The sequence below is a fragment of the Microcaecilia unicolor genome, chromosome 6 (assembly GCF_901765095.1).
Source record: "Microcaecilia unicolor chromosome 6, aMicUni1.1, whole genome shotgun sequence".
In the NCBI taxonomy this organism is placed as follows: domain Eukaryota; kingdom Metazoa; phylum Chordata; class Amphibia; order Gymnophiona; family Siphonopidae; genus Microcaecilia; species Microcaecilia unicolor.
In genome coordinates, this window is record NC_044036.1 from 340,433,264 (window position 1) to 340,459,572 (window position 26,309).

General features: G+C 46.5%; 1 protein-coding gene across 4 annotated transcripts in view; it reads left to right on the top strand.

The window, feature by feature from the left end:
- TEPSIN (TEPSIN adaptor related protein complex 4 accessory protein) overlaps positions 1-26,309 on the top strand; it is a 42,885-nt gene that overhangs the window by 9,817 nt on the left and 6,759 nt on the right. The window contains exons 2-11 of one of the 4 annotated variants that reach the window (XM_030208576.1): positions 1,290-1,362; positions 9,913-10,004; positions 11,167-11,260; positions 21,120-21,187; positions 21,758-21,836; positions 23,523-23,594; positions 23,704-23,892; positions 24,140-24,317; positions 25,372-25,485; positions 25,683-25,761. In XM_030208576.1, the coding sequence (XP_030064436.1) occupies positions 1,290-1,362; positions 9,913-10,004; positions 11,167-11,260; positions 21,120-21,187; positions 21,758-21,836; positions 23,523-23,594; positions 23,704-23,892; positions 24,140-24,317; positions 25,372-25,485; positions 25,683-25,761 (1,038 nt within the window). The remainder of the gene's footprint in view (positions 1-1,289; positions 1,363-9,912; positions 10,005-11,166; positions 11,261-21,119; positions 21,188-21,757; positions 21,837-23,522; positions 23,595-23,703; positions 23,893-24,139; positions 24,318-25,371; positions 25,486-25,682; positions 25,762-26,309) is intronic. The other 3 variants (XM_030208577.1, XM_030208578.1, XM_030208579.1) reach the window with 3 other exon arrangements.

Here is a 26,309-nt window from a genome sequence, read left to right on the forward strand (position 1 = left end):
GAGGAAACAGGGGTTTAGAAGCACATTTTTCCCAATGCCCTTGGGGAAAGTCACTTCACAGGAAGGCTTAAAAAACAGTATCTAGATCCACTACAACCCCTTGAGCTCTAATTTGGAAAAGGGAAGTAATTCTGAAAAATCCAAATGCAAGTGTCTAGGGGGCTTCAGTTGGCTAGTGGGATATTCAGTACTAACTAGGTAAAGTTAGCCGGTTGACCCCAGCCACGTAAATAGAAGGAAGGTAGACTTACAGAGATTAAGAGGTAACCTAATAATAGGGTATCTGTAAAAGATCTTTTAAAAAAAAACATTTATTTTATGCCTATTTTATAAATGACAAAAAAGAAATAATAATAATCTGACTTTGAGCATGTACTAACCAAGTAAATTCATATCGAACAATCCAGTAATTGAACTATTGAGGATAAGGACCATCAGCAGAGAGACTTGCCAGTATCCAATCAGGAGCTGAAGTTAGCAGATTAGTGTAACAGTTTTGGAGCCCAATACAGCTACGTTTGGCTTGTCCCTGCACCAGGGTCATAAACACGTCAAAATAAAAATTGTAAAGACATAAATAACAAAAATACAAACATATCATGTATACTTTTTGAGACATGCCATACTGCACATGATCCAAATTAAATTCATGTTACACATAATTACCAGTGGTGAAAATTTGAAGAATTCTGTCATTCAGTGCAAAAGAAGCCAGTTTTGCTTTTGTAAAGGTCTTTGTCTGTGTATTGGTAAGGAAACCCCTTCCTCCTTTTACATGTTTATTGCAAAATTAGAGGGGCAATTTTCAGTTTCCATGCAGAATTTTGTACCCATAGGCCTGTAGTATCGTTTTCAAGGAGATATTCCCCCCTCAGTTTCCCTTTGAAAATTTGCAGCAAGCAAGGAACATTGATACCTCGATATCCAACAGTTGCTCTGAAGCAGGTACAAAATACTTGCTTGAAAGTAGAGATTTTATTTCAACACCTGCTTGAGTAAACGTACTTTTTCACCCCTCGATTCACGTAGGCAGATAAGCATAGCAGTATGCAGGCTGTGTTCTCAGAACTTTCTTTTATGCAGATAAAAGGAATTGGCAGTTCAGCATTTGCAGGGATCTGCTCTATGGCTTAACAAGGCTACATTCACTTTGCCAAAACAATCTGCTTATTATGTTTTAATGAGAGACATCGCACGTTCCGAGAGAAACCAAGTTTGTTCTAGTCCAAAAACTGCAAACCAGATATGAGAAGCCCCTGCTACGTACAAGTTACTGTTTGTCTTTTCAGCTCCCCGTCCTGATGAAGGGAACGTCTGATGATGAGGTGCCGTGTCCCGGGTATCTCTTTCAAGATATTGCTAGTATCCTTTTTAGTTAGGAAATATGGTTTCAGCAGTGCAGAGCAAATCCCAGGAGACTTCGACTCACTAGAGAGAACACACACCGCAAAGCTTTTGAAATGTCATGAGTTGCTCCATTGGACTCAGTGCTTCCTTATGTATTGCTTGACAGCTTTTGGAGGAAAAAGACAAAGCAGTTATTAATGTAATTATTCTGACTTGCTGCTGATAAATTGCTGTTAGGCCCAGCTGAGTGAGTTAATATTGCACTTTCTAGGTGGCCAGATGGGTGACCTGTATTCTATACTATCAGTAATTATGGAAAAACAGAATACAATCTCGGGTAATACCTCTCATAAGGGTTGAATCCTGTTAACCTACCTGTGTAGCTAATTACATTACTAACTTCATAATGCTCAAACAATTTTATATACAGTATATATATATATATAATATATATATATATATATATATATTCTTTTTTTTTTTTTTTTAATTTCCTTTCGCGTGAAAAGTCCTCAGTGTCTCTTATGGCTCTAAATATGGAACACACAGAAGAACCTCACGTCAACGCCACCATCGTTGGTCTAAAAACCCCTCATTTATTACTCATTTGTGCATGAATGTATCCCTTTACCAATTTAAAGTTATCATATAAGAATATAAACATTGATATTTCAAAATAAACGTCTTTGTATCAGCTTAGTGTAAATATTCCACTTACACGAAAAACTTTTATTTTTAAGGCTGATTTAAAATGCTTGAGCTCAGTGGAGTCATCTGTTTCCTTGACCTCAGCTTCGTTTGAAGCCTTTGTCTCAATGCCTTGTTACTGAAACTGAAGAACTAACCCGCAAAATGATCACCACTAGCATCACCCACACTCCAATTCTCTCCCCACACCTATTACTTTTGTCCTACTCTATGTAACTTTGTCATCTATGCGATACTTTGTCCTATACTTTCTATTATCTCTGTTATACTTTGTACCATACATGTAAGCCGCACTGAACCTGCTATCGAGCGGGAAAGAGCGGGGTATAAATGCCATAAATAAATAAATCAAATCACCTAAGAATGAAATACAGAATTGGTGTTTAATACACTTCCTAGAAGGCAGTCCATTAGATTCTACCGATACCTTACTGAGTAATGAAAGCTGCTAACAAAATTACACAGCATTCAAAATGGTGCTCCAAATTTCTGTAGAACGCTGACCTGTGGACCCAGAAGTTATCCTACCATGGATTCCTTTTTTAACATTTTTAAACATTAAAATAGCAATGAAATGGTATAGGAAAATTCAAATAAATTCCAGCCCATATTATTGGGAATATTGACAAACTTAACATCATTAAAGATTACAAGACATGAAAGTACTAGCTTAACTTACACTAACCTATTAGCTGACTAAATAGTTCCAACTCTCTATCTGCCTGCATTAGTCTTTACAACTGATTCTTCCTCCATCAAAAAAGTTTCAAGTTGGTGAGGATCATAAAATACATAATTAGAACCCTGAAGTGTCACCATACACTTGCAAGGAAACTTCTAAAAAAAAAAAAAAAAAGCCCCTAATGCAAGAAAGCGAGACTTCAAGTCAAGAAACTTTTGCTGTCTGTCTTGTATTTGGTCCTAGCGACATCAGGAAAGATTTGCACTTTTTGGCCACAGAACAAAGCATCTTTTTTTCTTAAAATAAGTATGCAACACCATATTTTTAAAATCCAATTCAGACATAAAAGTCACCAAAAGAGTTGCCTAGTGCATAAACCCATCTTAGGAAGTTTCTAAAAATGCAGTTAAATCAAAATCAACCTGAGAGTCTAAAATATCCAAAGCTTCACTCTAGGTTTTTGAATAATTTTCCTTTGAGGTATATAATATAAATTCGATAACTGCAAAGAATCAGCAACTGAAAGAACCAAAACCTCCTTTAGATATCTTCAAAGCGAAATTTCAGGAGACAACAGATGAGTGACAGGGAAATTTAAGTATCCTAAGATTCTTACTTGGATTAACCCTGGGGTAACAGTATTGAAATAACACCCCTATCATGGTATACTGCTGTGGATTTACAGCCTGCTTCACTAACACACAGTAATTACTGTGGATTCTTTTGGATTCGTATTAGGTAAATGAGACCTTTTATTAGAGGTGCTAAAATCTACAATGATTAAGATCTATATACAGTCATTACATCACTGGTCTCTACATCTAAGCAATGCTAAGAGTTCCTAGACCAGGAAAAGAAGCAATAAAACAGTCATCACTGGTCCTTATATCATCCAGGCTCTTATCAGCTGGGGGGGCCCGTTCACAGCGAAAGCCAGGAGTTTCTTTAACCAGGAAACATGGTTCTCTGCGCAGTTTGTACATTACTCACAGATGAGCTCCCACTTCACTGCCAGAGGCCTCCCTTTTTTATTAGGTTTAGAACTCCTGTTCAGGGCTAAGGAAAATCACAGAATGCTTCTCTGTTTAGGTCAACAAGCCATACTGTGGGAATGTGGTCACATTGTTTCCTAGTCTAGGTGGCCAGTCTGAACTCAAAAACAGGCCTCATCTTTCCCTTCACATAACAAATTAGTTAGAGCTGTGTTTTATCTTCTACATTCCAACTTACTTTCACACAAAGTTAAACAATCATTTTTAAACAGAATTACTTCTAATCAAAAATACAGACCCCGAGTGCACGGTCGGTCAAGGCAGAGTTGAAAAACAATCTTTAAAATTCACTTCCACTACACATGGTCAGACCATTTTCTAATTAAATTTTCCCTAAGTGACCACCTGAAACAAATGGCACCTCCCAGAGTTTGGAGGGAGATCAGAGACAAAAAAAAAAAGCTGACCGTTGAATTTCCTAGAGGCCTTGGACTATCCACATGTGGATGAAAAGACAACTACAGTGTCAGAACAAGTTGATATTTGGAATATACACTTAACCAAGACCTAGAGAAAACAGCACCACTAAAAAGGTCTTATGCCCCACTCACAAACGCTCACCTTGGTTTTCTCCAGAATTCCAGATCCTTAAATACGAAGGACGGAAACTGGAAAGGAGATGGCGTAAATCTCACCTGGATGAAGATGGGCTAAACCATAGGAGGCACATGACAAAGTACCACCAAGCTTTAACAGTAACCAAAAAACAATATTTCTCTCAATGCATTGCACAGGCTGCCATTAGTATACTGAACAACTGCTTGGTTGAAAACAGCCTACTGCAACCCCCCAGGATTTACAGGCAGTCCCACCCAGTCTCCAATCAGTTAACCAGGGGTGCACAAACTCGCCCCCTCCTGACAGATGGGACGTTTTTTTAACCAATGACAGGAGAGCCCTTCGACCAACTATCTGCTACCTCAACCCCTGCCTATCAAAGATAGTGCAGTAGGCAAGTATGGGCCTCATAGAAGGCGCCACAAACATTGTGAACACTTCTCTTTCTAATTGGCAGCTACCAACTGTATTAAAAAGGGCAGTGATGCACCCTTTGCTAAAGAAAAACAACCTTGACCAGGACAAATTTAAAAGTTACCGGCCAGTAACCAAACTTTTATAGACCAAACAGTCTGTGTTCAACTTGATGCTGATTTATGTTCTTTCTTTGGAGTTTCTGGGACATACATAGCCCCTATCCTTATGTTCCAACTGCTGGAGGTGCCGTCGAAGCCCATTCCAGTCTATTTGTCTTATTTGTGGGACACAGACCGTAAAAGTCTGTCCAGCACTGTCTTCATGTTCCAGCCACTGACGTTTGTCTAAGCCCTTTCCAGCCCATCCTAAACCAGATTGCCATATATTAGACACAGACCATACAAGTCTGCCTGGTATCGGTCCTAGTTAATCAGCCAGAGACGGCACCTAAGCGTCACTCGACACAACCACACACATGCAGCCATTTAAGTTTAGAGATCCTCTGTGTTATCCCTTGCCTTTTTGAATTCCTTCATCATTTGTGTCTCTACTACCTACTTAATGGAAGACTTTCCACATTTGTGCTGTTAAAACAAGGAGGAGGACGAGACAGCACTCAAAGAACTTGGGTCTTGGTAGATAAGAGGCTGGCACAAGTGTAGCTTACACTTCCATGGGAACCCTGCAGGAATTGCTTCCATCCCCACGTGAATCCTGCAGAAACTGCTTCCATCCCTGTTGAACCCTGCAGAACTGCTTCACCGCGGGAATCCCGCTGGTTCTGAGGGATTCCCGTGAATCCCATTCCTGTGCAGGTGTCTAGTCCCTACACGTGGATACATACTGTTAAGATATAATATAGCCAGAGACTCTTGCTGGACCCCCATTGGAATGGTGGAGGACCCAGTCATAGAGCTCAGGGTATTGAGACACAGGCCAGGTCAGAAATCTGATGGCTAGCTTGACTCTAGGAGCTTGCTGAAAAGTATGGCCTAGTTATAAGCCCAGATTGAGGCCTGATGGAAAAGCCAGGTGTAGTTATCAAGCCTAGAATAAGGCCGGAATGACTTAAATTGGAAAACTTAGGTCAAGAGAATCTGAAATCAAAATGGAAACTGTCACAAAATGGATACTTATGCTTGCATCTAAAGTTAAGAAAAAAACTGTCTTCTCGAAAGAAACTGCAGGTGTTGAGAAATTGTAGGAGGGGACTTTCGATGAAGCAAGTTTGCGGTTGAAGAATATTTGGTAAACATGTTTTACATAGGAATCAATGGGAACCATTAGTTATAATGGGTGCAAAAGTGTATATAAGAGAAGAGAATTTGGGGTGTGGCTGGAGACTAATCCAGCTGTCATCCTGAAGTACTGCCGTTATGTCAGAAATCTGATTGATGGACTTGACTGTCTGATGTGCTTTTGGTAAGAATAAATCTTTTATTACTGGACTCTATTCTCTGTCTTCATTATTCTGTATCTACAGGTTTATTTCTTTCATAGGGACTATATGACACAATAATGCCACACATTATTAATGCTATACAGACATGATGTGGGGCAGCCTTCTGAGAGGAGACCGATATATAAGCTTCCTTGGGGATTTCCTCAGGGATAATATATCGGTAACATAAAAATACCTGATATCAAAATCTTTTGGGAAGTACGAACTCCCGCTCAAATCACAGGTCAGAAACCTTGGAATATAGTTAGATTCAGCACTTTGATTCCCCAAATCCAAGCAGCCTTCAAGAGCTGCTTCTACTATTTGTAACAGCTATGCTGCCTCTATCCTTAAATGGAGAAGGTAAATCTTATCCCAGTTGTGAATGCCATGGTAACATCAAGACTGGATTACTGTAATGCGCTGATCAACGGTCTGACTACAAAGGGCCTGCACCAGCTCCAATTGATTCAGAATGCTACAGCAAGACTAACAGAAGGTTGCTAGCAATGTGACCACATCACACCATTTTTGCAAAAATTTCACTGGCTACCAGTACAAGACAGGGCTAAATTTAAAACTCTGATCTTTAAGGCCCTTAAACGAAATGGCCCCGAGTACCTGAAGAATAGGATGATCCTCTACAATGACCCTAAGGTCCTCTCAAGGACTATCACTAACCACACCCTCTCCAAAAGACATTACACGATGTGATACCTGCAAGCGAGCCTTTCCGGAGTAGCCCCCAAACTGTGGAATGCACTGCCTGAAAGGCTATGCTTAACACAAGGCTATCTCTACTTCAGGAAGCAACTGAAAGCTTGGCTCTTCAAGCAGGCCTTTAATGGATGAAGGAACTAACTTTAGTCTCACTCAAACACACAAGGAATGACGCTGGCTGCACATACTGCATCAGAACATGTGTATCCACTCCTACCCTAGCTGAGATAATATTTAAACCATATCTCTGACCTCATGCTCAACTTTCTTTAAATTAGTCGCCTTACTTTCTAACTCCTTACTCTCTTACCTATCTATATGTTCCATCTGTGCTTATACCCTACACTGTCAATTAAAATGTTCTGTTACGTTTTGTGTTGACATTGTAAGTAGTATACTATGCCATACTTTGTATTGTTTTAATGTTTGCTGTAATTGCCTGTTAAGTACATAAGTACATAAGTAGTGCCATACTGGGAAAGACCAAAGGTCCATCTAGCCCAGCATCCTGTCACCGACAGTGGCCAATCCAGGTCAAGGGCACCTGGCACGCTCCCCAAATGTAAAAACATTCCAGACAAGTTATACCTAAAAATGCGGAATTTTTCCAAGTCCATTTAATAGCGGTCTATGGACTTGTCCTTTAGGAATCTATCTAACCCCTTTTTAAACTCCGTCAAGCTAACCGCCCGTACCACGTTCTCCGGCAACGAATTCCAGAGTCTAATTACACGTTGGGTGAAGAAAAATTTTCTCCGATTCGTTTTAAATTTACCACACTGTAGCTTCAACTCATGCCCTCTAGTCCTAGTATTTTTGGATAGCGTGAACAGTCGCTTCACATCCACCCGATCCATTCCACTCATTATTTTATACACTTCTATCATATCTCCCCTCAGCCGTCTCTTCTCCAAGCTGAAAAGCCCTAGCCTTCTCAGCCTCTCTTCATAGGAAAGTCGTCCCATCCCCACTATCATTTTCGTCGCCCTTCGCTGTACCTTTTCCAATTCTACTATATATTTTTTGAGATACGGAGACCAGTACTGAACACAATACTCCAGGTGCGGTCGCACCATGGAGCGATACAACGGCATTATAACATCCGCACACCTGGACTCCATACCCTTCCTAATAACACCCAACATTCTATTCGCTTTCCTAGCCGCAGCAGCACACTGAGCAGAAGGTTTCAGCGTATCATCGACGACGACACCCAGATCCCTTTCTTGATCCGTAACTCCTAACGCGGAACCTTGCAAGACGTAGCTATAATTCGGGTTCCTCTTACCCACATGCATCACTTTGCACTTGTTTGCTCGTTTGATTTATTTTTACTGCACACTGCCTTGAGTAAATGCCTTCAAAATGATGGTAAATAAATCATAATAAATTTATACATATTCTCCAAGGATTCACATTTACTATGGAGCAAGAAACTGTCCTTAATACCAACAGTCAGTGTTGGCTGAAGTATGGCCACCTTAGGCTCCATACTCAGCAGGCGTCGAGTAGAGTCCTGAACTCCAGAATCTACTGTTGAAATTTACGTGTCTGTTCTGAAAAAAAACACAAAGCTGAGTAGCAGAGTTCTGCAGCGTAGTCTCTACTCTTGGTAACAACTTCCACACATCTACCAAGATAATATCTGCTGGAACCTGCTCCAACAGCTCGGGTATAAAAGTCGGGGGTGAGAACAATATCTGTTCAAAAAGGAGGACTCAGCCAAAGTTGATCCTGTTTTAGCAGCTTCAGGAGATAAGAGCAGCTCTTGGGAAGGCCTATCCACAGGTTATTCATAAAAGGAGGTCTTCAGCAGAGGAGGGGTTGAGGGACCGCCCGGACTAAGAGATGCACTGGAGGATGATAAAGGAGTGGAAGACTTGGAGGCATATTTTCAAAGCACTTAGCCTTCCAAAATCCCATAGGTTTCTATGGCTAAGTGCTTTGAAAATGAGCCCCTTGGTATCCAAAATCTGAGTCATATCAAAAAATGTCTGTCCATTGGACCTACCACACCCTTACTATTAGGAATAGTCAATGACTGTTTTACCTTGCAATTCCTCCACATAGTAACAGAAAACAAAGTATTCATAATTAAGAGAGAAAAAAACTGCTGGGTCAAAAGTTTCCAGCCCCACCAGCCTCCTATGGTCTCCAAAGGGGTGGGCCCCTTAAGTCATGCCCCTTCAGGCCGCGTGCCACAGGTACTAATATGCTTTTAGATGTTCTGGTTGCAGATTTTTTTTATTTTTGTTACATTTGTACCCCGTGCTTTCCCACTCATGGCAGGCTCAATGCGGCAGGCAATGGAGGGTTAAGTGACTTGCCCAGAGTCACAAGGGGCTGCCTGTGCCGGAATTGAACTCAGTTCCTCAGGACCAAAGTCCACCACCCTAACCACTAGGCCACTCCTCCACTTTGTCTCCAGCAGTGCCTGACCTCTTGACCCCAAATTCTGACCAAAACTCTCTCCCCTGCACAGCTCACAGGTCGCCAACCTCCCATTCTACCACGGATCCTAATAAAATAATTGAAAATATATTGCAATGCTGCTAAAATAAAATGCCTGCCATTCAACTGCGGTATTCAAACCCTGCAGTTCCGAAGTTTGTAATCTATTTATCCACCTCTGTTAACTGATGAAAGGAAAATTTGAAAAAAATGCACATATATAAAATTATTTGAGCATTATGAAGTTGTAATGTAATTAGTTACACAGATAGGTTTACAGGATTCAGCCTTATGAGAGACCCATATTCTATTCGTAATCCGCTTTGTTTCTCCATGGGTTAGGAGGGCTGTATTTGGTCATGGGAGGGCCTTCAGCTGAACTATTGTTTGGGTAAATGGGGTACAGAACACTTCGATGCATCTGTATTTTCGATGCTATGATTTCCAGTTTGGACATTTCCTGGGAGTGTTAAAGGGGGAAATCTTCCCTGATGATCAGCAAGCATGGGCATTTTCCTAATCAAGCATCTGTTCAGAAATATCTCAGGAGTCCGAGGGAAGCAGTCAATGTCTTCTCGAATATCTGCTGAACCGACTGCAGAATAAGTCCTGTCATGTCAAGCTGAAGGTAAATGCTGAGGTGTCTTGCAGCATGTACCATTGCCATGGTGGCTGCAGACTCTGAGTGTCATTAGTCTCATCAGTGAGGAATTTGCTGGCTACTTCCAAGTGACCAGGAATGGCCACTGTCTGTAACAAAAGGCTGGGCTTAACTGACCATGTGGCACATCACGTGTGAGTGTGCAGAGTGGATGCTTGCGTGTTTGTCCGGAGCAGTCCAAACTTTTGGACTGAAACCAATGGTCTATATGTTTGGTCTCTGGTTTGGTGGGGTGTGGGGGCTTAATAGTATAGTTTTAAATTTCAGACTATAAGCTCGACGCTATACATTCTAAGAACAGCCATACTGGGTCAGACCAATGGGCCATCTTGCCCAGTATCCTGCGTCCAACAGTGGCCAATCCAGGTCACAAGTACCCGAGAGAAACCCAATTAGTAGCAAGATGCTGGAATACCAAAGAGTATCAAGATTCCATCTACCAATCGCAGGGCAAACAGTGGTTTCTCCCATGTCCATCTTAATAACAGACTATGGACTTTTCTACCAAGAATTTGTCCAAAGCTTTTTAAACCCAGATATGCTAACCACTGTTACCACATCCTCTGGCAGTGAGTACCAGAGCTTAACTATTCTTTGAGTGATAAGTATTTCTTTGTAATTTCATTGAGCGTCCCCTGGTCTTTGTACTTTTATGAAAGAGTGAAAAATTGATTCATTTCTACTTGTTCCACACCACTCAGGATTTTATAGACCTCAATCATTTCCCCCCTCAGCCTTCCCTTTATCATTTTGGTCACTCTTCTTTGAACCTTTTCTAATTCCAGTATATCTTTTGTGAGATACTGCAACCAGAATTGAACCCAGTATGCAAGGTGAGGTTGCACCATGGAGAGAAAGGGGCATTATAATATTCTTGGTCTTACTTTTGCATCCCTTGAGGGGTAAGAGAGTAATTAGAAATAGGTTTGAAGAATAGAAGTACACCAGTGATCTAATAAAAACACTCTTTTGTAGATATCTTGAAAATCTTTTTTTTTTTTTTTAAGTTCTTTATAGTTTTGCTGCTCGGCCCTCCCCCACCCCAATCCTCCAGGGCTGAGTATCTCTCTGTGATGCTCCTCACCCCCACTCAACACTGTAGTTACAGTGCAGGTTTCTCTGTCTCCAGGTGTTGAAGATTCTGCTCTACATGTGCGTGCATGGCTCGCCGCAGTTTATGCTGGAGCTCAGACGGAATGTCACCTTCATTCAGGAAGCAGCAGGTAAGTCTAAGGCCATCCCTGATCCGGAACAGTAGAGGAGATATTTGTGCTGTTTGAGAAGAATATTGATTGTCCGGTAATACAACCACTAGATTTATAATTAGAGCTGTGCAGGGGAACCTCCAGCTGGGAAAGTAAATCTGTTAAGGTAATGATGTAGGAAGGACCTAAAGATGCCTCTTATCCTTCTGCGCTTCCAAATGCGACACTTACTCCTCCAGTGTTTAGGACATGAGCAGTGTTTGTGCTCTTTGATATAGTCATTTGTTTGATGCTAGTACTGAGTTTTTGTTTCAGTGACTATGGATTATCAATAGAAATCAAACAAAATAAAACATGGAAAAGAAAATAAGATGATACCTTTTTTATTGGACATAACTTAATACATTTCTTGATTAGCTTTCGAAGGTTGCCCTTCTTCCTCAGATCGGAAATAAGCAAATGTGCTAGCTGACAGTGTATATAAGTGAAAACATTCAAGCATTACTATGACAGTAAAATAGATACCATTGGAGATTCTACATGGAATGTTGCTATTCCACTAGCAACATTCCATGTAGAAGGCTGCGCAGGCTTCTGTTTCTGTGAGTCTGACGTCCTGCACGTACGTGCAGGACGTCAGACTCACAGAAGCAGAAGCCTGCGCGGCCACGTTGGTGATCTACAAGGGCCGACTTCTACATGGAATGTTGCTAGTGGAATAGCAACATTCCATGTAGAATCTATAGAAATCAAACAAAATAAAACATGGAAAAGAAAATAAGATGAGACCTTTTTTATTGGACATAACTTAATACATTTCTTGATTAGCTTTCGAAGGTTGCCCTTCTTCCTCAGATGGGAAATAAGCAAATGTGCTAGCTGACAGTGTATATAAGTGAAAACATTCAAGCATTACTATGACAGTAAAATAGATACCATTGGAGATTCTACATGGAATGTTGCTACTATTGGAGATTCTACATGGAATGTTGCTACTATTAGAGATTCTACATGGAATGTTGCTACTATTGGAGATTCTGTTTCTATTATTGGAGATTCTACATGGAATGTTGCTACTATTGGAGATTCTACATGGAATGTTGCTATTCCACTAGCAACATTCCATGTAGAAGGCTGCGCAGGCTTCTGTTTCTGTGGACATAACTTAATACATTTCTTGATTAGCTTTCGAAGGTTGCCCTTCTTCCTCAGATCGGAAATAAGCAAATGTGCTAGCTGACAGTGTATATAAGTGAAAACATTCAAGCATTACTATGACAGTAAAATAGATACTATTGGAGATTCTACATGGAATGTTGCTACTATTGGACATTCTACATGGAATGTTGCTATTCCACTAGCAACATTCCATGTAGAAGGCTGCGCAGGCTTCTGTTTCTGTGAGTCTGACGTCCTGCACGTACGTGCAGGACGTCAGACTCACAGAAGCAGAAGCCTGCGCGGCCACGTTGGTGATCTACAAGGGCCGACTTCTACATGGAATGTTGCTAGTGGAATAGCAACATTCCATGTAGAATCTATAGAAATCAAACAAAATAAAACATGGAAAAGAAAATAAGATGATACCTTTTTTATTGGACATAACTTAATACATTTCTTGATTAGCTTTCGAAGGTTGCCCTTCTTCCTCAGATCGGAAATAAGCAAATGTGCTAGCTGACAGTGTATATAAGTGAAAACATTCAAGCATTACTATGACAGGGTGGGAGGATGGGGGTGGGTAGGAAGTATGCATGGGGACATCAAAGCATATCATTGATATTCTAACAGGATGGGTGTGGGGTGATCAACAGAGACATACAGCTTTATGGTTTATAATGGGCTAGGAACCCCAGGTCCTTGTTAAGTCCTTTCTGTTGGGTGTTAAAATATTCAATCATTCTGACTTCAAAGGTCTTACGTTCTTGTATGGTTTTAAAGTTACCTTTCAGTATTCTCACTGTGAAATCACTGGTACAGTGTCCTGGTTCTGTGAAGTGCTGTCCCACCGGGGTGGGGGCCCTACTGGCTGTATTGTTCATATGATGTCTATGTAAATTGAATCTTGTCTTAAGCATCTGGCCTGTTTCTCCAATATAGCATCCTTCGTTACATTTTTTACACTGAATGATATATACCACATTGGAAGATGAGCAAGTGAAAGTGACTATGGAAAAATAGTTGGAACAATATTTCTCCGAGGACAAGCAGGCTGCTTGTTCTCACGACTGGGTGACGTCCGCGGCAGCCCCCACCAATCGGAAGAAGCTTCGCAGGCGGTCCGCACGCAGGGCACGCCCACCGCGCATGCGCGGCCGTCTTCCCGCCCGTGCGTGACCGTTCCCGCCAGTCTTTTCTTTTCCGCGCCTGGAGAGTCGTGCCGTCGCCGCTCTCTCTTAGCAGCCCCAGAAAGACCGTCGCGTTTACGCGATTTTGTTTATTTTTTCGTTTGATTTTGTTGCCGCGCGCTCCTGTTTTTCTTTTCTGGGGAAAAAAAAAAAAGAGAGCACGTGCTCCTTTTTTCCCTCGTTTTCTAGCGAGGGCGTTGCGTTGCGGCCTTGTGGCCGCGCGATCGATTTATTTTTCCGAGGTGTGATTTCCGCCACCATCGACGACTTTAACTTCGCCGACGCGATTTTTCCGTCGATGTCCTCGAAGGACCCGAGTGGATTTAAAAAGTGTGGTCGGTGCGGCCGGCCGATCTCGCAGACCTACACCCATGCTTGGTGCCTCCAGTGCCTCAGGCCGGAGCACAATATCAAGTCGTGTTCTCTGTGTCTCGGTCTCCGGAAACGGACTCAGGTTGCGAGGCAAGTTCTGCGGGACCGCCTTTTTGGAACTTGCGCCGGCCCCTCGACGTCTACCTCGACGGCATCGGTATCGACGCCCGGCCCTTCGGTACCGGTATCTATGCCCGAGAAATCGGCACCGATGGCATCGACCCCAGGAGAACAGGTCCCGTCGGCCCGCCGGTTCTCCGGTGAGGGTAGGGGTGAGAGACCGCGTGGGCAGTCTGCCCCGGTCACTCCCTCAGCCTGTGGCCCTCGGAACCGAACCCTGTCTGACTCGGGACCAAGGGGGATCGACCTCCTCCTCCATACCACCTGGCACCGGTGACGGGCACCGCAAGAAGGCTAAGAAGCACCGTCACCGGTCACCCTCGACACTCGGTACCGGGGAGGAGTCGACGCCGAAGCGTCCTCGTCGAGAGAAAAGGTCCCCCTCGGTGGTGGAGGTACCGCCACGTCAGGGTCCCAGCACCTTGGTGCACTCTCCTGGACCCGAGCAGCTTCCGGCACAGACGCCTCTACCGGCCCCCACGTCTTTCCCGACAGCGGGCCTGGACGAGTGCCTCCGAGCCATCCTTCCGGGGATCCTGGAAGGGCTGATGCGCCAGGCGGTGCCGGCGCCGGGGGTGCTTGCACCCTCGGCGCCAATGACTGTGGCGCCGGCGAGCTCTAGCCCGGTGCCGAGGCCGTCGACGCTTGCGGCGCCGGTCTCAACCGCCACGCAGGTGGAGTCCCCGTCGATGGAGGGAGCTTCGTCCCCGCCGGCGCGGGAGTCCACCGCTCGACGACACCGAGACCGCGGTGCCTCGACGTCGAGCCGGGCCCGGTTCAGGACTCAGCTACATGAGCTTATGTCCGATACCGAGGAAGAGGCCTCGTGGGGGGAAGAGGAGGACCCCAGATATTTCTCCTCAGAGGAGTCTGCGGGCCTCCCCTCTGATCCCACGCCTTCACCGGAGAGGAAGCTCTCACCTCCTGAGAGCCTCTCCTTTGTAAGGGATATGTCTATTTGCATTCCCTTCCCCGTGGTCTCTGTGGATGAGCCGAGGGCTGAGATGCTCGAGGTCCTCGACTATCCATCACCACCTAGAGAGTCTTCCACGGTGCCGTTGCACAATGTCCTTAAGGAGACACTGCTTCGGAACTGGATGAGACCGCTATCTAATCCCATCATCCCCAAGAAAGCGGAATCCCAGTACAGAATCCACTCGGACCCAGAGTTAATGCGGCCCCAATTGCCCCATGACTCGGCGGTCGTGGATTCTGCTCTCAAGAGGGCACGGAGTTCGAGGGATACCGCCTCGGCACCCCCGGGGCGGGAGTCTCGCACTCTGGACTCGTTTGGGAGGAAGGCCTACCAATCCTCCATGCTCGTGACCCGCATCCAGTCATACCAGCTCTATACGAGCATCCACATGCGGAACAATGTGAAGCAACTGGCGGACCTGGTCGATAAGCTCCCGCCGGAGCAGTCCAGGCCTTATCAGGAGGTGGTCAGGCAGCTGAAGGCGTGCAGAAAGTTCCTGTCCAGGGGTATCTATGACACCTGTGACGTGGCATCTCGTGCTGCGGCCCAAGGTATAGTGATGCGCAGGCTCTCATGGCTGCGTGCCTCTGACCTGGACAACCGCACCCAGCAGAGACTGGCCGACGTCCCTTGCCGGGGGGATAATATTTTTGGTGAGAAGGTCGAGCAGCTGGTGGACCAACTGCATCAGCAGGAAACCGCCCTCGACAAGCTCTCCCACCGGGCGCCTTCAGCATCCACCTCAGCAGGTGGATGTTTTTCCCGGGCCCGGCAGGCTGTACCCTATTCTTTTGCAAAGCGTAGGTACACCCAGCCGGCCCGAAGGCCTCGTCAGGCACAGGGACAGCCCCAGCGCGCTCGTTCTCGTCAACAGCGTGCGCCTAAGCAGCCCCCTGCGCCTCCACAGCAAAAGCCGGGGACGGGCTTTTGACTGGATCCACGGGAACATAGCCGCCCTCAGTGTCCGTACCGGACGGTCGGAGGGAGGATAAAATTTTTTCACCAAAGGTGGCCTCTCATAACCTCCGACCAGTGGGTTCTCCAAATAGTGCGGTGCGGATACGCCCTGAATTTGGCCTCCCTGCCACCAAATTGTCCTCCGGGAGCTCAATCCTTCAGCTCCCATCACAAGCAGGTACTTGCAGAGGAACTCTCCGCCCTTCTCAGCGCCAATGCGGTCGAGCCCGTACCACCCGGGCAGGAAGGGCAGGGATTCTATTCCAGGTACTTCCTTGTGGAAAAGAAAACAGGGGGGATGCGTCCCATCCTAGACCTGAGAGGCCTGAACAAATTCCTGGTCAAAGAAAAGTTCAGGATGCTTTCCTTGGGCACCCTTCTGCCAATGATTCAGAAAAACGATTGGCTATGTTCCCTGGATTTAAAGGACGCATACACTCACATCCCGATACTGCCAGCTCACCGACAGTATCTCAGATTCCGCCTGGGCGCACGGCACTGTCAGTATTGTGTGCTGCCCTTTGGGCTCGCCTCTGCCCCACGAGTGTTTAGAAAGTGCCTCGTGGTGGTGGCGGCGTATCTACGCAAGCTGGGAGTGCACGTGTTCCCATATCTCGACGATTGGCTGGTCCAGAACACCTCGGAGGCAGGAGCCCTCCGGTCCATGCAGTGCACTATTCAACTACTGGAGCTGCTGGGGTTTGTGATAAATTACCCAAAGCCCCATCTCCAGCCAACACAGTCTCTGGAATTCATAGGCAGGGCCGTGCCGATGCGGTAAGCGGGGTAAGCGCCGCAGGGGGGCGCCCACCTCTGGAGGGCGCCGCCGCGGTGCTTACTCTCGCCCCGTGCCGCCGAGGCCTTTAAATCTTTTACCTGGTTGCAGCAGCGTCAGTGAAAGCGCTGCCGACGTCTCCCTTCCCTTGCACTCATTGGTTCCCTCAGTGTCCCGCCTTCTTCTGACGTCAGAAGAAGGCGGACACTGAGGGAACCAAGAGCGCGAAGGGAAGGTAGACGTCGGCAGCGCTCCGCTTTCACTGACGCTGCTGCGACCTCTTCGTTGCCGTCGCGTCGTCCCACCCCCCACTTCACGCGATTCGCGAACCACGCTGCCGCTTAGCACTGCTTAAAAAAAAATTTACACGTCAGCAGGAACAGGCTGCTTCAGCCAATCCCAGGAGCCTTCCTTCAGCCCTCAGGGGCGGAACACGCTGAAGGAAGGCCCCTGGGATTGGCTGAAGCAGCCTGTTCCTGCTGACGTGTAATTTTTTTTTTTTAAAGCAGTGCTAAGCGGTTCGCGAATCGCGTGAAGGGAGAAGACAATTTACTGGAAATGGAGGGGAGAGAGAGGAGGATTGCTGGCTATGAATGGAGGAGGGAAGGGCAGAGAGGGACAAGGATGGACATGGGGGCCCAGAGAGAGGACAAATTGCTGGAAATGGAGGGGAGGGGAGGAGGATTGCTGGCTATGGATGGAGGAGGAGGGAAGGGCAGAGAGGGACAAGGATGGACATGGGGGCCCAGAGAGAGGACAAATTGCTGGAAATGGAGGGGAGGGGAGAGAGGAGGATTGCTGGCTATGGATGGAGGAGGGAAGGGCAGAGGGGGACAAGGATGGACGTGGATGGGAGGACAGGACCCAGGGAGAGAGAAGAAATTGCTGGAAATGGATATAGAGCAAGAAATGAAGAAGAAAGGAGGAAAGTAAAGAAATAAATGGAAAGGAAGTCCTGGAAATGGAGTTAAGAGGACAGATAGCAGCAGACTCAGATACTGGCCAGCATGATCGGAAAAAGAAAGTCACCAGACAACAAAGGTAGAAAAAAATCATTTTATTTTCATTTTATCGTTTGGAATATGTCTACTTTGAGAATTTACATCTGCTATCTTATTTTGCAATGTATAGCAATTTGTTTATAAGAATATTGCTGACAATTCCTGTCAGTGTAGCAAGTGGTGAGCGATCATTTTCACGGGGGGGGGGGGGGGGGGGGGGGGCGCCAACTGATAGTCTGCAGGGGGGCGCCAGAGACCCTAGGCACGGCCCTGTTCATAGGAGCTCTGCTGAATACCCAGACGGCTCAGGCCTTCCTTCCCGAAGCGAGGGCCAACAACCTCTTGTCCCTGGCTTCGCAGACCAGAGCGTCTCAGCAGGTCACAGCTCGGCAGATGTTGAGACTTCTGGGTCATATGGCCTCCACAGTTCATGTGACTCCCATGGCTCGTCTTCACATGAAATCTGCTCAATGGACCCTAGCTTCCCAGTGGTTCCAAGCCACCGGGAATCTAGAAGATGTCATCCGCCTCGCCACCAGTTGCCGCACTTCACTGCTCTGGTGGACCATTCGGACCAATTTGACCCTGGGACGTCCATTCCAAATTCCGCAGCCCACGAAAGTGCTGACGACGGATGCATCTCGCCTGGGGTGGGGAGCTCATGTCGACGGGCTCCACACCCAGGGTCTGTGGTCCCTCCAGGAAAAGGATCTGCAGATCAACCTCCTGGAGCTCCGAGCGATCTGGAACGCACTGAGGGCTTTCAGAGATCGGCTGTCCTGCCAAATTATCCAAATTCGGACAGACAATCAGGTTGCAATGTATTACGTCAACAAGCAGGGGGGCACCGGATCTTGCCCCCTGTGTCAGGAAGCCGTCGGGATGTGGCGTTGGGCTTGCTAGTTCGGCATGCTCCTCCAAGCCACATACCTGGCAGGCGTAAACAACAGTCTGGCCGACAGACTGAGCAGAGTCATGCAACCGCACGAGTGGTCGCTCCATTCCAGAGTGGTACGCAAGATCTTCCGAGAGTGGGGCACCCCCTCGGTGGACCTTTTCGCCTCTCAGACCAACCACAAGCTGCCTCTGTTCTGTTCCAGACTTCAGACACACGGCAGGCTAGCGTCGGATGCCTTTCTCCTACATTGGGGGACCGGCCTCCTGTATGCTTATCCTCCTATACCTTTGTTGGGGAAGACCTTACTGAAGCTCAAGCAAGACCGTGGCACCATGATTCTGATAGCGCCCTTTTGGCCCCGTCAGATCTGGTTCCCTCTTCTTCTGGAGTTGTCCTCAGTAGAACCGTGGAGATTGGAGTGTTTTCCGACTCTCATTTCGCAGAACGACGGAGCGTTGCTGCACCCCAACCTTCAGTCTCTGGCTCTCACGGCCTGGATGTTGAGGGCGTAGACTTTGCTGCGTTGGGTCTGTCTGAGGGTGTCTCCCATGTCTTGCTTGCCTCTAGGAAGGATTCCACTAAAGAGTTACTTTTTCAAGTGGAGGAGGTTTGTCGTTTGGTGTGAGAGCAAGGCCCTAGAACCTCGTTCTTGCCCTGCACAGAACCTGCTTGAATACCTTCTGCACTTATCGGAGTCTGGCCTCAAGACCAACTCAGTAAGGAATCACCTTAGTGCGATTAGTGCTTACCATTATCGTGTGGAAGGTAAAGCTATCTCTGGAGAGCCTTTAGTCGTTCGATTCATGAGAGGCTTGCTTTTGTCAAAGCTCCCTATCAAGCCTCCCACAGTGTCATGGGATCTCAACGTCGTCCTCACCCAGCTGATGAAACCTCCTTTTGAGCCACTGAATACCTGCCATCTGAAGTACTTGACCTGGAAGGTCATTTTCTTGGTGGCAGTTACTTCAGCTCGTAGGGTCAGTGAGCTTCAGGCCCTGGTAGCTCATGCTCCATATACCAAATTTCATCACAACAGAGTAGTGCTCCGCACCCACCCAAAGTTCCTGCCGAAGGTGGTGTCGGTGTTCCATCTTAGCCAGTCAATTGTCTTGCCAACATTCTTCCCCAGGCCGCATACCCGCCCTGCTGAACGTCAGTTGCACACATTGGACTGCAAGAGAGCATTGGCCTTCTACTTGGAGCGGACACAGCCCCACAGACAGTCCGCCCAATTGTTTATTTCTTTCGACCCTAACAGGCTAGGGGTCGCTGTCGGGAAACGCACCATCTCCAATTGGCTAGCAGATTGCATTTCCTTCACTTACGCCCAGGCTGGGCTGGCTCTTGAGGGTCATGTCACGGCTCATAGTGTTAGAGCCATGGCAGCGTCAGTGGCCCACTTGAAGTCAGCCACTATTGAAGAGATCGGCAAGGCTGCGACGTGGTCATCTGTCCACACATTCACATCACATTACTGCCTCCAGCAGGATACCCGACGCGACAGTCGGTTCGGGCAGTCGGTGCTGCAGAATCTGTTTGGGGTGTAAATCCAACTCCACCCTCCAGGACCCGAATTTATTCTGGTCAGGCTGCACTCTCAGTTAGTTGTTCTTCGTAGGTCAATTTTCTGTTGTACCCTCGCCGTTGCGAGGTTCAATTGACCTGGGTTCTTGTTTTGAGTGAGCCTGAGAGCTAGGGATACCCCAGTCGTGAGAACAAGCAGCCTTGCTTGTCCTCGGAGAAAGTGAATGATACATACCTGTAGCAGGTGTTCTCCGAGGACAGCAGGCTGATTGTTCTCACCTACCCTCCCTCCTCCCCTTTGGAGTTGCGTTTTCATCTTTTGCTTGTGGGCGTGCCCTGCGTGCGGACCGCCCGCGAAGCTTCTTCCTGTTGGTGGGGGCTGCCGCGGACGTCACCCAGTCGTGAGAACAATCAGCCTGCTGTCCTCAGAGAACACCTGCTACAGGTATGTATCATTCACTACTTTACTCCACTCCTGCTTGATCTCCTGCGTTCCCTCATTCATGTCCCCTGTTGACCCCCTCTCTTCCCCTCCTCTACTCTCTACTCCATCTTGCATATGACTGATTCTACTGTTCTCTTCTTCCAACGTTGTAAGCCACATAGAGCCTGCCTTGGTGGGATTATGTGGGATATAAATGTTCACAATAAATAGTAAATCATCGTACACAGATAAGCCTTGCATGGCTTTTGTCCCATCCCCCATCCTCAATCCTGTAGTCTTGTAGTCCATCCTTATCCTCTGGCACATCAGCTACTGCTGAGTCCTGCAAACCAGCCTCCATGGTAAAAGGGAAGGAACGTGAGCTTTGGAAGTGGGCTGTGTGGATGAGGCAGTTCCAGATCCGTTTCATGAATTTGCCGTTTACTTTTGCTTTCCGCTGAGGGCATTCTCCTTTTGTCTAGTTTTCAGCGGTCCTTCAGACCCCTTACATGGGAGTAGCCTCTATCAGAAGGTTCGAGCGACTGCACAGGTAAGTAAGTCCTGGATTTTGGACACAGCTCAAAGGAGTAGATTAGTTAGTGCATTACTGGCAAGAGTTGTGACTTGGGAGTCACTGGTGACAGCTGAGACATGACGGATTCGGGGAGAGAAGAAATTTGAATTTCCCAGTGCTGACTAGGTCGTGGCGCCGAGAAGGAAACCTGGGGTACAGTTCTCGGTGCAGCTGTCTTTAAATGCAGCTTCCAGCATTTATTGGTTTACCCCCATATCTGAACCAATTGCTGAGGTGTAAAACGGAGAGATCAGAGTTCAAATCCACTGACTCTACCTGTGGCCTTAGCTAAGTCACTTAACCTGCCATCGCCTCATTTACAAACAGATTGTGGGCCCTCTGGGGACAGGGAAATATCTAGTGTTGCTGAATATAACTCTCACCTTGAACTACCACTAGGAAGGTGTGATCGAAATACTAAAATTAAATAAAAATGTTAAAAAAGAGAAGCCAAGGCCCCCTTCAGCCATCGGTGTCTGCGAGAGCAGCATTCTTGTTCTTTCGTTGCTTCTTGTGATCCTCATTGTTTTGTCTGCTGTTTTCCAGGACTTGGCAAGTGCTTTATTTTCTGATGCCTTATTATCACAGTCTTTGACTCCAACGTCCAGAGCTCTACCACAGACAGGTAATGTATGAAATCTACCAGCCTGGCCCAGAGAGATTTAAAATGTGGATTTATGCCATCAGGTTCAAAGTGGATAACAAAATAATAAGCAAATGCAGTAATAGAAAAAAAATTCTCAAAAATACATTGTATACCACTCTATAAGAGACAGCTGATGGATATGAGTATTGTGATATCCCCCTTCTCACTCAGGGTGACCTGGTTCTCGATATGCAAATCATATGCAGATTAGTGTGCTACCCCTTCTCGCTCAGGGTGACCTGGTTTCCACTCAGCAAATTAAGCAGGTCTCACCAACTGCATATATCTCAGGCAACTCTTTATTCCAGCCCCTGGGCACACTTCTTCTAGCTTAACACTTTATGCTTTCATAGATCTTCACATTGAGCCTCCCCACACAGATACATGGGCTCAGTACTACACCAATACTTTGGGGACTCTCAACCCCAGGCTTTGCAGCCTGCTTCTCTCAGTACTTTGGACACACAGTCCCCTCTTTGAACACACAGTTCTAGACACACAGTCAAATTCTAATGCTTTAGGGACTTCTTACCCCAGGACTATCAGCCTGCTGATCTCCTTTGGACACCCAGTCCACCCCCAAGTCCATAAGGTTAGCCAGTGTCTTTCAGGGGCTCTCTCTTCTCCTGCTGCTAGCTCACTTCCCTCCCTTTCACAACTCAGGTGGGGTATAAAGTGGTTAATTAGCCACCCAGGACCCAGCCCATAATCTCCTGCATCTGTGGGCCTCCCAGGGCTCTCCCCGGTCCTAGCGACCTCCATCTTCTTCTATCGCCCTCTAGTGGCCTACACCGTATAGGACACCCCCTTACTTATCACAGTATACAGCATAATGCTCTACCCCTCGGAGGTACAGGCATGATGTCTCTTTCTTTTGCTCCTCCTAAAAGCCGCCTTGTCTCTTAAGTGGTCAGTAATGGAACGTCGCTCCTAAGCCAGGGTCTTTGGAGTAAGACCTCAGTAGCTCATGTTTTATGCTATGGTGATCTGAGGAATCCAGGCTGGGTGACATTGGTCTGAAGCATTGTGCCTACAAACGTGCGGGGCCCTGTGCAGACCAATTTGGTGGGGCCCCATCCTAGCCCCGCCCCCACCCTAGCTCCACCCCATTGATAAGATTATTCCATTTTTAGAAATTTTTTTATTTATGAAATTTCAAATAAAGACAAATGAAGCTAAACTTGTACAAAAAAAACTGATTGAAATAATAAGCACAATGCTATCATCATGAAACCTCCCCTCCCCAGAAATTATTCAGTTCAAGTCCACTACAATTAGTAGCTCCAATTCTCATAACAAAGGAGAAAATAAGGAAAAATATTAAGAAAAGATCCAGCACAGTGCTACAGTGTACAAGGTATGCCAGGAATGCTTTATCTGCCTATGGCTGGAGAGAGGTTGAGTGAGTCGATGCGGTCCTGGTCCGGAGCGGAGGCACGAGGCAGATTGAGGCATGCTGAGCGGGGCCCCCTTAGGCGCGGGGCCCTATGCGGCCGCCTTGGTCGCCTCTGCCTAAGACCGGCCCTGCAAACGTAGCAGACTGTTTTATGCAGACAGCCAGATATTCCATTCTCAACTACTGGTCCATCATGTTTTCTCCTGAATAACGTTACAGCCTGTTTGTTTTTCAATGGGTGCAGTTTATCGCTTTTCTCTTGCTTCAAGGGATGGGATCTGAGCCCACTCTCTCTGCTACTCTACAAGGCTTTGGCTACACTCAAGAGCACTTTAGCTATGGTATGTGTTTTTTCCATGGGGTTGTCTCTGTTGGTAAACATGGGGCAACTTTTAAAGCTGTTTAAAACTTGGTACTCTTCCTGTTGTCTCACCCTTGGTTTCCTCTTAGGTTCTGTAAGCGAGTCTCTGCTTTCCACCATACAGAAGGCAGCGGAGGCCATGTCCAATGCTGGGCCTCCCAATTCCCTTAGCAGTAAACCTCAGGAAGAAGTCTATCTGCCAGTGACGATTCCATCGACTGGCGACAGCTGTCAAATGCCAAGGAGAACTCCACCTCTATCAACCCAGAGCACGAGAGGTACGTCGGTCTCAAATATGTTTCTGCCTGTTGCTATACTAGGTAATAGTGGGAGACCTGGCTATCACAGCTGCTTTCCAGACCAGAACATGGTCACGTTCGTACTGGTTGAAATACGTTTTGCTTACTACATGTACTTTTTAAATAGTTCAAGCCAAAAAATCCAATTGTCCATCAACTATCGGAGAAAACCCGTGTGTAGTCAGAGGAAAGCTTAAATAATGTGGTACTTTATCTTCCCTTTAAGGAAGTTATCGCCAGCCAGGGTTGGCAGGAGGAGGGTGGGAGGAGAATGACAGTGGCAACAGCTCCCAGAACTCATCACAGGAGACCTGTGACCTCAGCAGGACATCGGAATCCTGCAGCAAATGTGGCAGTGACGGCCAGTCTGGAGCCAGCAGAGAGGCGAGTGATCCAACGGAGAGGTGAGAAATGGAACTGACGACCTGCATGTTATAGGTATTATGATAGGAAAATTTAAAGATGATACATTGTGCCAAGGCCCCCAATAATACAGATTAGAAAAGTAGCTTAGGGCTTTGGTCCCTTACTATACAACAGTTGCACTAAAGGTATTTTTAAAAAAACATGGCTGGTGTGCAAGTTAAATATATAATTTCAGTTGAAACGCCCATTCATGGGCATAAAAATATGACTTGACTTTTTTCCTTTTTTAAGTTGTTGATTTGTCTTTATACAAAAGGGTAATAGAAAAAAAACCCTACAGAATGAGGAATCGGTTATAAGCCTAGTGGGACCCTAGGAAAGGGACCCCCAGTCCTGTACCCCTAGATATGCTCCATCATCTCTCCTCAAGACACTTACTCTGCCCTACCAATATCCCACCAATGGTCTCCTCTTCCTGGGTCTTTCTCTCCCATCCTGTTTATGGCCCCCTTCTCCACATAGCCCCTTGTAGGATCCTGTCTTCCAATGGTGCCCCCCCCCCCCCCCCCCCCCACCGAATCTCACCTCATTTAGCTGTCTGATCTGAGGCCCAGTAGAAGTATTTTGGTAGCAGTAATAGGGAAAATCAGTGTAAGCTGGTGCATGGTCACAGAACCTGCAGCAGCCTAGGTCCGTGCTGGTTTTTTTGGGGCAAAGCCTGTGTGGGTGGGGAGGGGGGAGTGCTGCTGCATGGCCTGTGAGCACATGCTGGCTCTCCCCTTCCCTAGCCTAGTACTTACTGTCAATAGGTCATGTGCTGTGACAGAGCACTGACAGGCCATGGTGAATGAAGAAAAGAGCCTGGCTTCCTACGCAACAGCTAAAAATGGCAGAAAAATCCCTGCAACAAAAGGATCCTAAAGTCCCAATCTACAATGAGCCCACGACATCACAAGAACCATGCAACCAAAACGGAGCCTTAGCAGAATGACAAGGAGCTTCAAAAGCCTACGTGGGCCATTTTCCAGGTCTGCATTAGGAGGACTGGGGGTTTTTTTTCCCTCTGTTATAGGATAATAATTTGTTTTGCAGAGTGGAAGCTATCAACCTGAATGACTGTCTGCAAGAGATAAACCTGGTGAAGGTAATAACCAAGGGAGAGACAGTCTTCCTCACCCGAGAGGAAGTGCAGGAATTTGTGAAAGGGTAAGTTGCACAGAGCTTATCCTCTTCCCTTCCAGTTATGGCTTAAACTCATAAATACACTTATGAAGATAAAAAAATATATAGGAAAATCCCCTCTTTCTGAAACAATGTTAACAAACAGAACTGCCACAGTGGTAGAATGTGTAATTGCCTAGCATAGGGAAGGTTGCTTAACATGAGCTGTCTGTCCTTCATAGGTGTGCCCTCCTGAACTGTGAAGCCATCCTGGAGCTCTTGAACCACTCGCTCGATGATGCAAGTACCTGTGTCCAAATGGTGAGACATGTTTGAATGTCACTACGATGCCTGGAATATGAATGGAGCAAAGAGAAGTTTGGTGCTCTGATCCAGGCGCCCGTGCTGCATGCACTGATCCCCAGCTCAGCAAAGTCAATAAAGTCGAGGCCAGACATCTTAATAGTTGTAGTATAACTCAAACTTAGAAAGCTACAATAGTAATACTAGGGTAAAATATCTATATTAATAATTCTCACCTCAAACATTCTGAAGCTCACTCTGTAGCAGGGAAACTCTGGAGCCCTGCACTTAGGCTGTCACCACTCACTCTCACTGATAGACCCACCCACAGCCACGCCTCTTCCGCACATAATTTGCTACCTCAACGTTCTAATGAAGCTGCAACTTCCGGTTTGTGAGGTGCCAGAGATCAGAATTTAGCCCCATTACTGTTTGGCCCACCCTCGCGTCAAACGTGATGACGTCGAGGGCGGAGCTGTGACACTTGACCAATCGCATCGCTCCGCCCTCAACCTCATCACGTTTGAGAGGGCGGGGCATACATCGATCTACTACGCGAGGACGAA